This window comes from Eurytemora carolleeae, unplaced genomic scaffold, assembly GCF_000591075.1.
Source record: "Eurytemora carolleeae unplaced genomic scaffold, Eaff_2.0 scaffold109, whole genome shotgun sequence".
Lineage (NCBI taxonomy): Eukaryota > Metazoa > Arthropoda > Copepoda > Calanoida > Temoridae > Eurytemora > Eurytemora carolleeae.
The window spans coordinates 433462-448564 of record NW_019396229.1 but is presented as its reverse complement, the minus strand read 5'-3'; the positions used below and the strand labels follow the sequence as shown (position 1 = coordinate 448564).

Below are 15103 nucleotides of genomic sequence, written 5' to 3'. Positions count from 1 at the left end.
TAGTTTGGGGAGAGTTACCGGTCCGGTGCCTCCAACATGCACAAAGCACTAGCAGTGTGTACTGACACTGTGTGTGTAGTATAACCATGGATAAAGTATGACAGCTTCATACAAGTGAAGTTAAAGCTTACCTGGCTCACACGCCCGATGTTTTTACATTAGCCTCTGCCTGTCTAGGACCGCGGCAGACAGGGCCTTTATCTTCCCCCCCCCACCACCAACTCCATCCAATATCCATCAGTTACTCTCTAAACCTGAACCAACACACAGATTAACAAGTTCTTCACTGAACGTAAACTGTACGAACTGTACATCCACAGTAGAACTTTAAAAATTGACATCTTTCGTTTTCTGGTTTTCACAATTATAAAGTTATTACTTGACAATATTTGTATTAAGTGTCAAGTAATATTATTTAAAGCAAAAACGGATTGAATCGGATTCACAATCCGAGTCATTCTTAGTAGGATTTAATAATGTAGTATAAAGACGTGGCATTTTAAGTTTTTTTTTGCGTAATTTTTGGGCGAGATATTACTAAACCCTGTCTTTACTTTATTTAAAATAATTGGGAATTTCTTAAACACTTTCTGGACTGGGCAGTGGAGCACCGTTGCTCGGACAATGGACATACTGGGGGAACTGGAGCGCCGCGGCTAGAACAGACTTAGGGCTGGGTCCTCGTGGCCTCAAATGAACAATGCTGAGTGCCCATGTGAAATACATTTAAGATGCATGAACAATATTGATTGGATTGATTGGAAAGGGGCTGCTGATAAAATTGTGCTCAGTAATACTTAAAACCTCGACTTTTAACTCATTATATATTTCTTAATATTATTTTTCAGAAAAATCGTAAGTCTGGGTTTAACACAATGCCAGGTGCAGAAGGAGGAGCGAGGGGAGCTTCTAATGGAGCTTCAAATGGAGCTTCAGATGGATATTCTAATGGAGCTTCAGATGTATATTCTAATGGGGCTTTTGATGGATTTGCAGAAGATACAGATACATCAGAGGGAGGAGCAAGCTTGGACAGAAGAAGTGGAAGAAACAGAAAATGGGAATATAAGAAAGGAAAAGGGAAGAAACAGAACGGAACAAGAGATAATGAGAGAAGAGATTATGGACGAGGAAGAGGGGACAATAGAGGAGGAAGAGGCGAGAATAGAGGAGGAAGAGGAGAGAATAGAGGGGGAAGAGGAGATGAAAGAGGAGGAAGAGGGGAGAATAGAGGAGGAAGAGGGGGAATGTCCAGAGAGGAAAAAAACAACTATCGCACTAACGCAAAGTGGATTAAGGGTCACATTGTTGGTTCATCAGAAGGAAAAAATAATCCTGAAGTTTTTTATTTTGTTCGCGCGAACCAAGATCATGTTGGGAATGATATATTCATGCATATCTCTAAACTCCCCGTAGTGGATAGATTCTTTAGACTGGAGAATGGAACAGAGCTGGAGTACACCGTTCATTTACGCCATGATAAACCTGAGGTTGAGATGATGTATATATTTAGAAGAAACTACAAAGTAAACACCTTGCTTGAGGTCATGGAGAACACATTAGAGAAGTGTGAGAGGGAGGTTGAGCTTACACCTATGCTGCGTTCTCTTCACGCCTGGGCGTTCTTAGGTAATTCAAGATAATATTATACCGGGTAACCCAGATAATATTATACAGGGTTACCCAGATAATATTATACCGGGTAACCCATATAATATTATACCGGGTTACCCAGATAATATTATACAGGGTTACCCAGAAAGGAAGGATGAGACTTCAGTGTACGAAATTTTTGCTGTTTGTTTCCTAATATTCATGGGTAATTTCCTAGATAAATATGTTTCTTCTCAACCATATTCATGGACCCATCAAGGTAAAATATGTTTTTACTCAACCATATTCATGGACCCATCAAGGTAAAATATGTTTTTCTCAACCACATTCATGGACCCATCAAGGTGAAATATGTTTCTTCTCAACCATATACATGGACCCATCAAGGTGAAATATGTTTTTACTCAAGCATATTCATGCACCCATCAAGGTAAAATATGTTTTTACTCAATCATATTCCCACCCGGCCCTATATTTAGAAAATATAGGGCCGGGTAGGAAGAAAACTTTAAGAATAATAAATGAAGTAACATTTCAACCCACCTCCCCTCCCATCTGAAAATATTAGCACTTCTCCACCACACCTCCGCCTTCGATAATTTCTTGAATTGATACTCCAGGATGATTCATTTTTGGGCAATGTTTTGATTGAAATGTTATCTGTTCGATATTGAACATTTATTATGTAAATGTGAGTCATCACATATCTAAAGAAGCAAACCTTGCGGTGCTGATAATGATAATAGTATTATTTTTAAGCAGTAATATAAATTCATGATATTTTAAGTTTGTGTGTTTTATCATTTAATTTTGTTGCTATTATTATTGAGGAGCACATATTTTTCCGAATAGCAAAAAGGCAAATACTTTTTTTGGAGGAAATTTTTTCTTATTTAACTCTTGTGTTTATATAGGAGTACATGGAGAGACTATACACAGATGAGGACAAGAGTCATGTACTGCAATTGTTTGTAAATATTACAGATTTGGTTCCCCAACATATTGGGCAAGTTATTAGACTGCTTAAGGTAAACCCATATTTAATATATATCTATTTGTTTGTCTCCAATAAACGTCAAAACGGTAAAAATGGCCGCAAGGTAGGTTTATGGCCGGAACATTTTATCTTGACTTTTTACGTTTAAATTTTTTTTGGAAATACTGCATTGAATACAGGGAAATATGAAAAAATTATTGTTTTTGATTTTAATTTTTAATTTTCTTATTCTTTCTTACAAATTTTGTTTTGTTGAATAGAAAACGCTTTTTACTTTCTAAAATTCAAATGATTCAAAGTCTTTTTTTCCCAGCTAAACCATATATCTACCAATACCCGACCCTCATGTTCAGACTAAATGCAATCCTCTCCTCCCCCATCTTAGTCATAGTATTTAAAAAATATCCTCCGGCCCTCATGTTTAGACTAAATGCAATCCTCCCCTCCCCCCTCTTAGTCATAGTATTTAAAAAATTTCCTCCGGCCCTCATGTTCAGACTAAATGCAATCCTTGTAAGAATATACATTCTTTCACGCTCTGACCGTGTAAGAATATACATTCTTACACGGTCTGAGCGTTAAAGAATGAAAATTCTACACCTACTGTGTAAGAATAAGCATTCTTAAACGCTAGAAAGCGAACAATATTAAAATTGTTCCTCCTGAACCGTGTAATAATGGGAATTCTTACACGATAGGTTTACTACTATGGAACCGAACAGATATGATATAATAAAATTTATCATATGGCGTCATATTTCCGTAAAATTGATCTTAAACTAAAACATGTTTGAGTAAGATATTTTTTCAACGAAATAAACTGCATAAATTCTTAAATATCTAATACAGTCTACGGACGAAGACATTCAAAACTATTTACCAACTGTCATGTTTCGTGAGACACCCTGTATTTAATATTCATGTTACAGGTTTGGTCTGTTGATGAGGAGGAAGTAAACTATTTTGAGCACGCTATGCTGCAGAATATGATGAAGATGTTGAAGAACCTGAGCATGAACTACTTGAAGCAGATGGGCGGAGGTACCGAGGTTGACCTGCTGGACTACCAGGAGCTCCCTCTCATTCCAACCAGGGAGGAGCTCGTCAACTTCTCTAACAAATCTGTTCAGGTTTATACAATATTTTTTTATTCAAGAGACTTTCCATTAGTCTTTTCATGAACATTTATTTTTGAAAAACTACAGTGAAAGAAATGAAAAGGTTTTTAATAACGATAATTTGGTTACTAACTTATTGGTAACGTCCTAACAATTTGGTGACTAAGCTAAAAGTGAAGTATTTTTATTTTCTTTTTGTTTCACATCTAACAATGTGCCTTGAAATCGGAATGAATCTTGCTTTGAAAATATTTACCCCCAAACCCACCCCACCTCACCCCACCCCACCCCACCCCACCCTGAAAAAAAAGTACGGTTGACCATTTTAGCACATAGAGCTTCTTTTCAACTTTTTTATTACAAGATTGTCAACTTTTTATTAAGGTTACCAAATTTTTAGTCACCAAACTGTTGGTACCAAAATTTGTCATCTACCAAAAGGTTAATTACAAAATTTTTTGTTACCTATTTGTCAGGTTACCAAATTGTTAGAAACCAATTTGTCAGATTACCAAATTGTTAGTTACCGATTTGTCAGTTTAACAAATTGTTAGTTCCCATTTTGTCAGGTTACCAAATTGTTAGTTACTACTGTTTTCATCATTTCCTAAAGCTTATAGAAAAAATAGATGAGTTTTGATTACACAGGTTTTCTTGAAAAGTCTTTTTTTCTTCAACCCCTTGAAATGAATCTTTCCCCTAGTTTCATGTTTTACTTCATGGGGGGTAAATAAATTATATTTAGGGTAAATGAATGCATTTCTGAGTCAAAAGTTAATATTTAAAATAATTCACAGGACGGACTGGAGTACAGTATAGTAGTGTAGAGGAGTACATGATTAATATGATTAATATTTAGACAGGATTACTCCCAGTACGGACTGGAGTACAGTATAGTAGTGTAGAGGAGTACATGATTATTATTTAGACAGGATTACTCCTAGTACGGACTGGAGTAAGGTATAGTAGTGTAGAGGAGTACCTGATTAATATTTAGGCAGGATTACTCCAAGTACGGACTGGAGTACAGTATAGTAGTGTAGAGGAGTACATGATTATTATTTAGACAGGATTACGCCAAGTACGGACTGGAGTACAGTATAGTAGTGTAGAGGAGTACATGATTATTATTTAGACATGATTACTCCTAGTACGAACTGGAGTAAGGTACAGTAGTGTAGAGGAGTACATAATTAATATTTAGACAGGATTACTCCCAGTACGGACTGGAGTAGGGTTTAGTAGTGTAGAGGAGTACATGATTATTATTTAGACAGGATTACTCCAAGTACGGACTGGAGTACAGTATAGTAGTGTAGAGGAGTACATGATTAATATGACTTATATTTAGACAAGATTACTCCCAGTACGGACTGGAGTACAGTATAGTAGTGTAGAGGAGTACATGATTTTTATTTAGACATGATTACTCCTAGTACGGACTGGAGTAAGGTACAGTAGTGTAGAGGAGTACATGATTAATATTTAGACAGGATTACTCCTAGTACGGACTGGAGTAGGGTATAGTAGTGAAGAGGAGTACATAATTAATATTTAGACAGGATTACTCCCAGTACGGACTGGAGTAGGGTATAGTAGTGAAGAGGAGTATATGGAGACCTACACCAGACTACAGAGAACGGATGGTTTCAATACACTCTGTGTAGGAATACAGTAAGTAAATTAGTCATATATTCAGTTTTTATATTTTTGTTGTTGTAAAAACCTGTCTTATCTTTTAGAGAAATATTTATGATAATGATTAGAGATTACACAATAAAATTTTTTCGCTTAAATTTTTTATAATAAATTTGTAGATATCATGTTTTTTTTTGTTAAATTTGAATTGAATAATTCTGTAATTTTACTCTGAGCAAGTAACTTCACTTTAATAGACTTTATTTACTTTCCACAGTTTCCTTTAAAGGTACTGTCGACATAATTCCAAGTGACTGACCCTTTAATTAACTTTTCCTTTAACTAAGAGAAGTGCATCCCTGATGTTAACTTTCCCTTTAATTAAAGAGAATTGTATCCCTTATTTTAACTGTCCCTTTAATTAAAGAGAATAGCATCCCTGATTTTAACTGTCCCTTTAATTAAAGAGAATAGCATCCCTGATTTTAACTGTCCCTTTAATTAAAGAGAAAAGCATCCCTGATTTTAACTGTCCCTTTAATTAAAGAGAATAGCATCCCTTATTTTAACTGTCCCTTTAATTAAAGAGAATAGCATCCCTGATTTTAACTGTCTCTTTAATTAAAGAGAATTGCATCCCTGATTTACAACAGTTACCTTTTAAACTGAGTCTTGACAAAAGGTAACTTAGATAAGCTACAGAGATAAGTAATGAAATTATCAAAATTCTGCACTTTTTTAGACGATCTATCTTCCTCAATATTGCTCAAAATATGTGCAAAGGGAACCGTTGTGAATCGGAAATGCCTTTCTGAGGGTCACTTACAATCACATTTACAGTCCCTTTTAGAAGGGTCATAACTAAGAAAATATTTGGTGCATAGGAAGTTCCTGAAGGGTGAGCTGGATCACCGTGACATGAACGTTTACAATATTGTTCAATTCCGAGGTCTCACACTCTCCAAGTCCTCCAGGATATCCTTAGCCCTTAAAGTACAACCTTTGAAGAAAGTCAAGGTTAGGTTTAACATTAGCTCATTTCTTCTCCAAGCATAATTGTATTTTTGCAAAAACCACTTTTAAAAGTAATATACATTATAAAAATTAAGTAGTAATCTCTTTTGTTTTGTTTGTACGATCATAACTCAGAAATCACCTAATAGATCTTCCACAAATATTGATTGGGGAGACTGGTTAACCGTGGGATTTTTTTCTTTCAGACAAAGCTGGGTTTTCAATAAAAATAGAGTAGCAATCTCTGTTTGTCTGTTTGTTGTTGTCCTTTTTTGTCAAAACTCTCAGGAACCCCTTAACCGATTTTGATTGGGAAACTGTTAAACCACGAAATAAGTATAGTATCCAGATAAAGCTGGGTTCACAAGCTAGTCTATAGTATATATATATATAAAGTAGTTATCTCTGTTTGTTTTTGTTGTTGTTTTATGTCTGATCATAACGCTTGACCGATTTGCCTTTTTTGTATTTGGGAACCATGGAATTGTTCCTAGCTTTGTTTAAAAGTTAAAACTTCAGCCATTTTTTTGTTTGGCAAAGTTGGGTGCCTAAACTAGTTGAGTAAGAACACAAACAAATAAATGCTTTAAAGTGCAAACATGGTAAAAGATGAAATATCTAGGATCTGAGTATCTCCCGCTACCTAATGACAGGAAACCTGTTGTGTATCACCGTCAAAGGGGACTTCTCCGACCCAGTGTGGGCCAAGGTCTCCGTCCGGCACACAGAGACCTTGAAGAGGGAGAATATTATTCTGGTGGAACTGCTGACAGAGCACAACCAGGCCTCAACCTTCTCCATCATGAGACGGTTACTGGGGAATGATGGAAAGGCAATGATGGCGGAGACTCCGTCCTTTTATACGTCATTTGGTCCTGTGCTCTCAGCTCTGCAAAAATATGAGATTAAAAGTTTAGAACTCAAAGATATTATTGTCAGGTAAAAATGTTTTTACTATTTTATTTTCTATTGTTAAAACATAATTAAAGTAAAAAAATGGCGTGTTCCATCAAAGCTGAATCCTTTAAACCTTTGCTTGATCAAGGATGAATACGCTATTCTTACTTTTCTAGCCAAGGAAATGTATCATTTACAAAATTGATGCTTTCAGAAAAAAGTTGCGGATTTATGTTGCTAGGACTGTGAAGGAAATTAAGAGAATTCAACACTTATTTTGGATAGCAAACGATATCTTCCTGTTTTTACACATGGCGGATTTACTAGTATATTTTGGTACCTGGTTATTTACTTTATTTTTACTGGGTTCCTTAAACATTTTCTATTATTAACGCATACCATGATATGTTTCTAATATAAATTTGTATTTTGTTAGGTGTGAAAGAGATACTACTGAGCCTGAATATCTTATTGGGAACAGAATAAACCTGAAAAGATTTGTCCCTTCTTTAATACATACTGAGAACCATAAATACAAGGTAGAAATATGGAAATTAAAGTTGCAGGTTGTCATTTAAGACTCATCATTTGAGAAGAGTCATGTATTAGCTGTCTACTTCTTCTCTTCAAACATTTAGTTTAATCTAATATGGACAATTTTTTAATCTTGAATGAACTCACATGATGGACAGAAAATATATAGGAATTGATTCTTTGCTACAAACCTTTATATTTGCAACCCTTTGTCACTTCTACCTTGGATAGAAGTTGCTCTTCTCATGATCAAGAAAGAGAATAAAGTTAAATGTTGAATATAGTATTAAAGTTAAGATGCTTAATAATTTATTTCAGAGGTTGCTGGAGTGTAGTAGAATAGATATGAATGAGGATGGATTTATTTCAGAGGTTGCAGGAGTGTGTTAGAATATGTATTGATGAGGCTGCAGGAGTGCAGTAGAATAGATATTGATGAGGATGGGTTTATTTTAGAGGCTGCAGGAGTGTAGTAGAATATTATATTGATGAAGACGGATTTATTTTAGAGGCTGCAGGAGTGTAGGAGAATAGATATTGATGAAGACGGATTTATTTAAGAGGTTGCAGGAGTGAAGTAGAATAGATATTGATGAAGACGGATTTATTTCAGAGGTTGCAGGAGTGTATTAGAATAGATATTGATGAATATGGATTTATTTCAGAGGCTGCAGGAGTGTAGTGGAATATTATATTGACGAGGATGGATTTATTTCAGAGGCTGCAGGAGTGTAGTAGATTATTATATTGACTAGGATGGGTTTATTTCAGAGGTTGCAGGAGTGTAGTAGAACATGGAATGATGAGGATGGATTTATTTCAGAGGTTGCAGGAGTGTAGTAGAAAAGANATGGATTTATTTCAGAGGCTGCAGGAGTGTAGTGGAATATTATATTGACGAGGATGGGTTTATTTCAGAGGTTGCAGGAGTGTAGTAGAACATGGAATGATGAGGATGGATTTATTTCAGAGGTTGCAGGAGTGTAGTAGAATAGATATTGATGAGGATGGGTTTATTTCAGAGGCTGCAGGAGTATAGTAGAGTATTAAATTGATGAAGATGTATTTATTTCAGAGGCTGCAGGAGTGCAGTAGAATAGATATTGACGAGGATGGAAAGGAAACCGCTTCAGTTCATGACTTCCTTGATGTATTGGACACTGTTCCAACACTAGATTTATCACAGAAGGAGGTATCTGTCCTACCTACCCGTCCTACCTGTCCTATCTTTTATCTTTCCTACCTTTCTTGCCTTTCCTACCTTTCTTACCTTTCCTACATGTCCTACCTTTCCTACCTTTCCTACATGTCCTACCTTTCCTACATGTCCTACCTTTCCTACCTTTCCTACCTATTCTACCTCACTTACCTGTCCTACCTGTCCATAGTTTGAATTGTATCCCTAAAAATAATTTATTCGAAGTATAATCTCCAGTGACCCACATATTTAGAGCGGCATGTCCGATTCATAATGATATTTTAAAACCTTTTGCTGAAGAAGAATGATAAATTTTTTATTTTGTTAGCTTAGTAGATAGAGTACACACTCATATTTCATATTTTTATTCAAAGCACGAGATAATTCAAATAGAAAATCACAATTTACTATGTAGTTTGGACCCGCCTAACCAGAGTAGGTTGGTTTAATTGGTTGGCCCACTATAAACGAATGAGAATTGCAGATAAAAACAATGTAAATTGTATAAAAGATAGAACAACTAGTTTATATGTATCATCAAGATTTACGAGTTCTAATCTGAAAAATATTGGATCTGAATGTGCCTTAAATGAACTATTATTTACTGCTCTAATTGCCCTTTTTTGCAAAGACTTGATTTTCTGTAGTTTAGCATTTTTTACGCCCCCCCATGTTATAATTCCATACTCAATATGTGGCCTTACAAGTGCATTATAGACTAGTAGACGAATGTTTAACGGTAAAATGTTTTTAATCTGATTCAGAGCAAAAATTGAGCTAGCAATCTTATTGGAAACATGTTCAATTTGATAGTCCCAATTCAAAAATTCATCAATTTTGAGTCCAACAAATTTGAAAAATTTATTTGTACAGTCAGTTCCTATTCTTTCTAGTATCTCATTTCCAATTTTTAATTTGCAGTTCTCAGGATCAAAATGCATATTTTTATTCCTAAATATCATAAACTTTGTTTTGGAAACATTTAGTGTTAAACGGTTTGCCTGAAACCATGCAGCTGCCTTTTTTAGTTCAAAGTTCGCATCAATTACTAAAGTTTCGATATGTGGAGATGATTTTAGAAAACTAGTGTCATCAGCAAATAGATTAGTAAAAAAAGACGTTGCTAAAGGCAAATCGTTTATGTATATGAGAAAAAGTAGGGGCCCAAGAACACTTCCCTGAGGAACACCACATAAAATTGTTTTTTCTTTAGAAAAAATACCATTTATACAAACATATTGAGTCCTATTTACTAAATAGTTTTGAAACCATGTGTTAGCTACATTTTTAAAACCGTAATACTCTAGTTTTTTTAAAAGAATATCTAAGTTGCAACAGTCAAAAGCTTTCTTAAGATCTAAAAAAATTCCCAGTGTAAATTCTGGTTGGGGTTTATTAAGATTTTCGTAAATTTTATTCATTAGGTGTAGTAAAGGTTGATTAGTATTATGTTGTGGTCTAAATCCATATTGATGTTGATAGAAAATCTCAAACTTGTTAAGATATTTAAACATTTGAGTCGCAGCTATTTTTTCAAGAAGTTTACTTAGCGCTGGTAGAATACTAATTGGTCTGTAGTTATTAGATTTATCTTTTTGTTCAGTTTTAAAGATAGGAATTATTATACTCCTTGACAGTGTATACAAAACAAGGATATCTCCGTCCTCGCTGATCAGACAAATGGTGAATTGGACATGCCACTCTATAAATGGAAGGCCTCTTTAATGAATATATCCTTGGGAACCATTATACAATTAATTATTATCTCTCTAGGGTATACGTCACGTGTTGACCAACAAGGTTGGAATAATCCAAGGCCCCCCTGGAGCTGGGAAAACATATCTCGGAACCAAACTAACAGAGATCCTGTTGAACCTGGAGAACCCCTCGACTCGTCCCATTGTTGTGATCACTTACAAGAACCATGCTCTGGATGAGTTTCTGAAAGGACTGCTGGAGAATGGAATCTGTAGTTTAGATGAAATGTGCAGGTCTGTAGTATTGTAGATCTGCAAATCATAAAAAATGTCTTAAAAGAATTGGGTCTCTCCCTCATATTCTGATTTTCTAATTATTAAGTCTTACCCATTGTCGTAGACCTTAGATATTTAAAGTTATGAATTCTGTTAGATCAAATAATATAAGTTTTAAATATTAAAGGTTTACACTATCAGGTTGCAAAAACATATGGGTTAGAAAATCTGAGTTTGTGATATTATTATCTAATAATAACTATCGCAGAAGCCAGCTTTAAATATAGAAACGTTCCTGCTTTGTAATAGAGTTTTTGAATAAACACCCCATATTGCAAACTGACTTGAGCACATTTTCCTCAGAAAAATAATGGAAGAAATTGTAAAGAAGTAAAACGACGATATCTCCCCTATTATTGATAAGATAAAGGTTTAAGGAGTACCGTTGTGAATCGTGGATTTTTTAAATGAAAGATCACTTGAAATTTTAACAACAGTCCTTTCAAATTAAATTCATCTTGTTTTGACTGATTAACTCAAGAATAATTTACTAATAAACGCCGTGTAGAATTATGCCAAATTATCTTGCTACAATCGCTTTTTTATAGGGACACCCTGTATTTTTGAATATTTAAGGATTGGTGGGAGATCTAAAGAACCAGAGCTAGAGAATTGTAATATCTACAAGGTTGTGGGTCGAGGCCGGGCTAAAAACAAGGAGGCTGCCAACACACATAGAGATATCATGGAGACCAACGAGCTCATTGAAGAACTCTGTTCCGAGCTGAAGGTTGCTGTTCAGGAACATGGAGCTGATCTTGGACTTAAACATCACGATATTGTAAACTGTTTGGATGAAGAACAGTTAGTTAGTTTTCTAATCCACGAGGAGAACAATCAGGAGAAACTGAAGAAAAATATCAAAACTGCAATTTTTGACTGCCAAGGGGGAAGTCTTCATGATATATGCAATGGTAAGATATACAATAATTCAGTTTAATCTGATTTAGTTACTAACTTAAACCCCTTAGTTCGTAATTTGAGTTTATAAGCGTAAGATAAGTTATGAATTAGTAAATATGCTTGATAACCCTTTAAGACACTTTGGGACTTTAAGCCCTTTTTTAAGTGATCCTCCATGCAAAGATAACAATACCTTGTTATCTTTGTCTGATCAAGTATGAATAAGATATCACAATTTATTATTTTAAAACGGATTATTAACATACTTGCGTGCAATCGAATGCTAGTGTTTTCAGATTGAATTTATTAAGATTAATATTATGTTTATTATGTTTATTTATCAGTCTCCCCCTAACCCTTTCAGTCTCCCCCTAACCCTTCTCAGTCTCCCCCTAACCCTTCTCAGTCTCNAAAAGATTGTACAGTTTGCCCAGTTAGACACAACGCAATTAGAGCATATGAAAAAGTAGACAACCAAATTAAATATCAGTTGGTTAATAACTACAGGAAGTTCTGTTGTTTCTCAGCAATGGATGACGAGGGAGTCAGCTGCGAAATATTGCACTGGCATTCAAAGTCTAATCTGTGTCTATCATATGAATCATTTATATAGAAAATAAATAATATAGTTTTTCCATTTACGAAAGTTGTAAACTTGTAATACAATTGTAATATCTTAATCTCTGCTACAAAATAAATATTTAGATCTTAAAAAATATTATGTTTATTCTTCTGGGCAATTTCAGTTCAGTACATTATTTGCGATTTAATAACACGTACATAGTGCGGAAATTCGTACTTATGATATTTTTAATTTTCTGAACGGTTCTGTTTGTCGGTGTTTAAATTTGAGCGATTTGCTTTAGATATATTTTAATTTTAATTTTCTTTATTAAGGTCGGATAAGAACAGGATTTATTATTAAATGGTCATATCTTTATATTTATGATATTCACTATTTTCTAGGTCTGTTCAATCAGAGAGAAGAAAGCTGCAAATACATAAACGAAATGTTTTTGTATAAACTAGAGAAATGGTTCCCGGAGAACAAAATGTTCAAGTAAGCACTAGATTCCATAATAACAAACAACAATTTATATTAATAAATGGACAGTAGTTGTAATTTCAACTCTCCTTTAAAGATTCACCCTTTAAAACGTTATCTGATCAATATTGCACGGAAGATATTGTCGTTTTCCTAGCTGGAAAGATGTTTAATTAATTAATTTTATCTGCAGCAGAAATGCGATAGTCATATTTATAAAAAAACCACAATTGAAAATGATAGTGACGTCTAATGGAGAATACCGTTGATATCTCACTCAGATACCGTTTTATATCGGACACTATAAATGATTTTAAATAATGGCTACAGTCCTTTAAAACTTAAATTATTTTTAGAGGTTTCAAGACCAACATAGAGAAGGTCGAAGAGAGTTTATTAAAGCAAAGAGTTAACGTCTACAAGGAGATGTATGCTGGAAGAGAGTCTCCTGATAACAACAATATGGATGAAAACATGGATGTAGAAGAAGAGGAAGAAGACGACGCTATTGCTCTGCAGAGAGAGCGTGTTGAGATGGTTCGAATATCCGGGTCTGGGTTGAGAGCGGATGAGGCTCCAGTGATAACACGATTTTTTGATGATCAGGAATATATGTGTGTGATAAACCAGTTCCCTGAGAACTGTCCGATAGTGGTTGATCTACTTTACGGAGATATTTCAACCTATTCTACAGACTCCAAGATCAAGTTCCTCTACACAATTCTCTACCAGATGCAGGAGAATAGCAGTGAGAGGTTGGATCAGATGATCAGGAACCTGGAGGAGAAAATGCAGATGAAGGAAGAGCTTGAAGCTGTCTACAGAGCAGAGTGTATCTCCGGGATGAAGGTGGTAGGTATCACTATCACGGGAGCGTCCATTAACAATTCAATGTTGAAGATATTAAAACCCGAGATAGTTCTAGTGGAGGAAGCAGCAGAGATATTAGAACCTCAGCTCCTGGTTGCACTCAGCTATCAAACCAAGCATCTGATCATGATCGGGGATCATAATCAGCTCCCACCTCAGGTAAACACTTATGAGCTGAAGAAGATGAGGTTTGATGTGTCGATGATGCAAAGGCTGGTGGACAACAACCTCCCCTTCGTCCAGTTACAGATGCAGAACAGGATGAGGTCAGATATAGCGGAGCTCTTACTGGACATTTATCCAACTTTAAAGAGTAATATTTCACGAGTTGGTTCAATAGAACTCCCTAAAATTCTAAAATACTCGACTATATTCTGGGCGCATAATAGTCTTGAGGATGGCGAGACTGAGAAGAACATTGATCGGACGAAGAATATTGGTCGGAGTAAGACGAATAAAGTTGAAGTGTCAATGGCTGTAGGGCTTGCTAGTGTATTGATCACCTTCGGACACAGGCCAAGTGATATCACAATTCTAACGATGTACCTGGGTCAAGTATCAGAGTTTCGTCGTGTCATCAAGAATAATAAGAACCTAACAAGAGATGAGGAAACCGTGAATATCTCAACTGTTGATAATTTCCAGGGAGATGAAAACAAGATTGTGATTGTATCTCTAGTCCGGAGTAATACAGCGGGTAAAGTTGGATTTTTAGCCGAATTACCTCGTCGTTGTGTGGCTCAATCTAGAGCAAAATCCTGCGTTGTATTTATCGGAAACCCTGAAACTGTGAGAAGAGCGAGATGTTGGGAAAGTCTTCTCAAAAAGGTTCAATTTAATGGACCTTCTCTTGAAATATCCTGCCCTAATCATTCCACCAGCTCCACACGGAAACTAACTACAGGGAAAGATGCGGAAAGATATGTGGATAATCCGTCCCTGCTCTGCTCCATCCCTTGTGGATTATTATTCTCCTGTGGAAAGCATACCTGTAAAGCTACCTGTCAACCCGAGCACAAGCATAACAAGTGCAACACTAAAGTTTCCTTCAGCTTCTCTAGATGCAGTCATGTTGGGACTAAACCTTGTTGGAAGGATGTATCTAAAGAGCTCTGTATGACTGTGATTGATTTCAACTTTCCAGACTGTGGCCATCCAGAGAAGAGGTAAATGAGAAAAAGTTATTGAGATTTTAGATTAACCTTGAAAATTGCTAAAGGGGGAATGATGGAAAGGCAATGA

At 35.5% G+C, this 15103-nt stretch overlaps 1 protein-coding gene across 1 annotated transcript in view; it reads left to right on the top strand.

Annotated features, from left to right (window-relative positions):
- Positions 1-2528: 2528 nt before the first annotated feature.
- LOC111698759 (NFX1-type zinc finger-containing protein 1) overlaps positions 2529-15103 on the top strand; it is a gene marked incomplete at its 5' end in the record, with an annotated part of 16203 nt that continues 3628 nt past the window's right edge. Inside the window, 11 exon segments of the mRNA XM_023469177.1 lie at positions 2529-2642; positions 3541-3741; positions 5288-5403; positions 6252-6384; positions 7004-7320; positions 7715-7817; positions 8888-9004; positions 10784-11001; positions 11620-11957; positions 12913-13006; positions 13348-15027. Of these exon segments, the coding sequence (XP_023324945.1) occupies positions 2535-2642; positions 3541-3741; positions 5288-5403; positions 6252-6384; positions 7004-7320; positions 7715-7817; positions 8888-9004; positions 10784-11001; positions 11620-11957; positions 12913-13006; positions 13348-15027 (3425 nt within the window).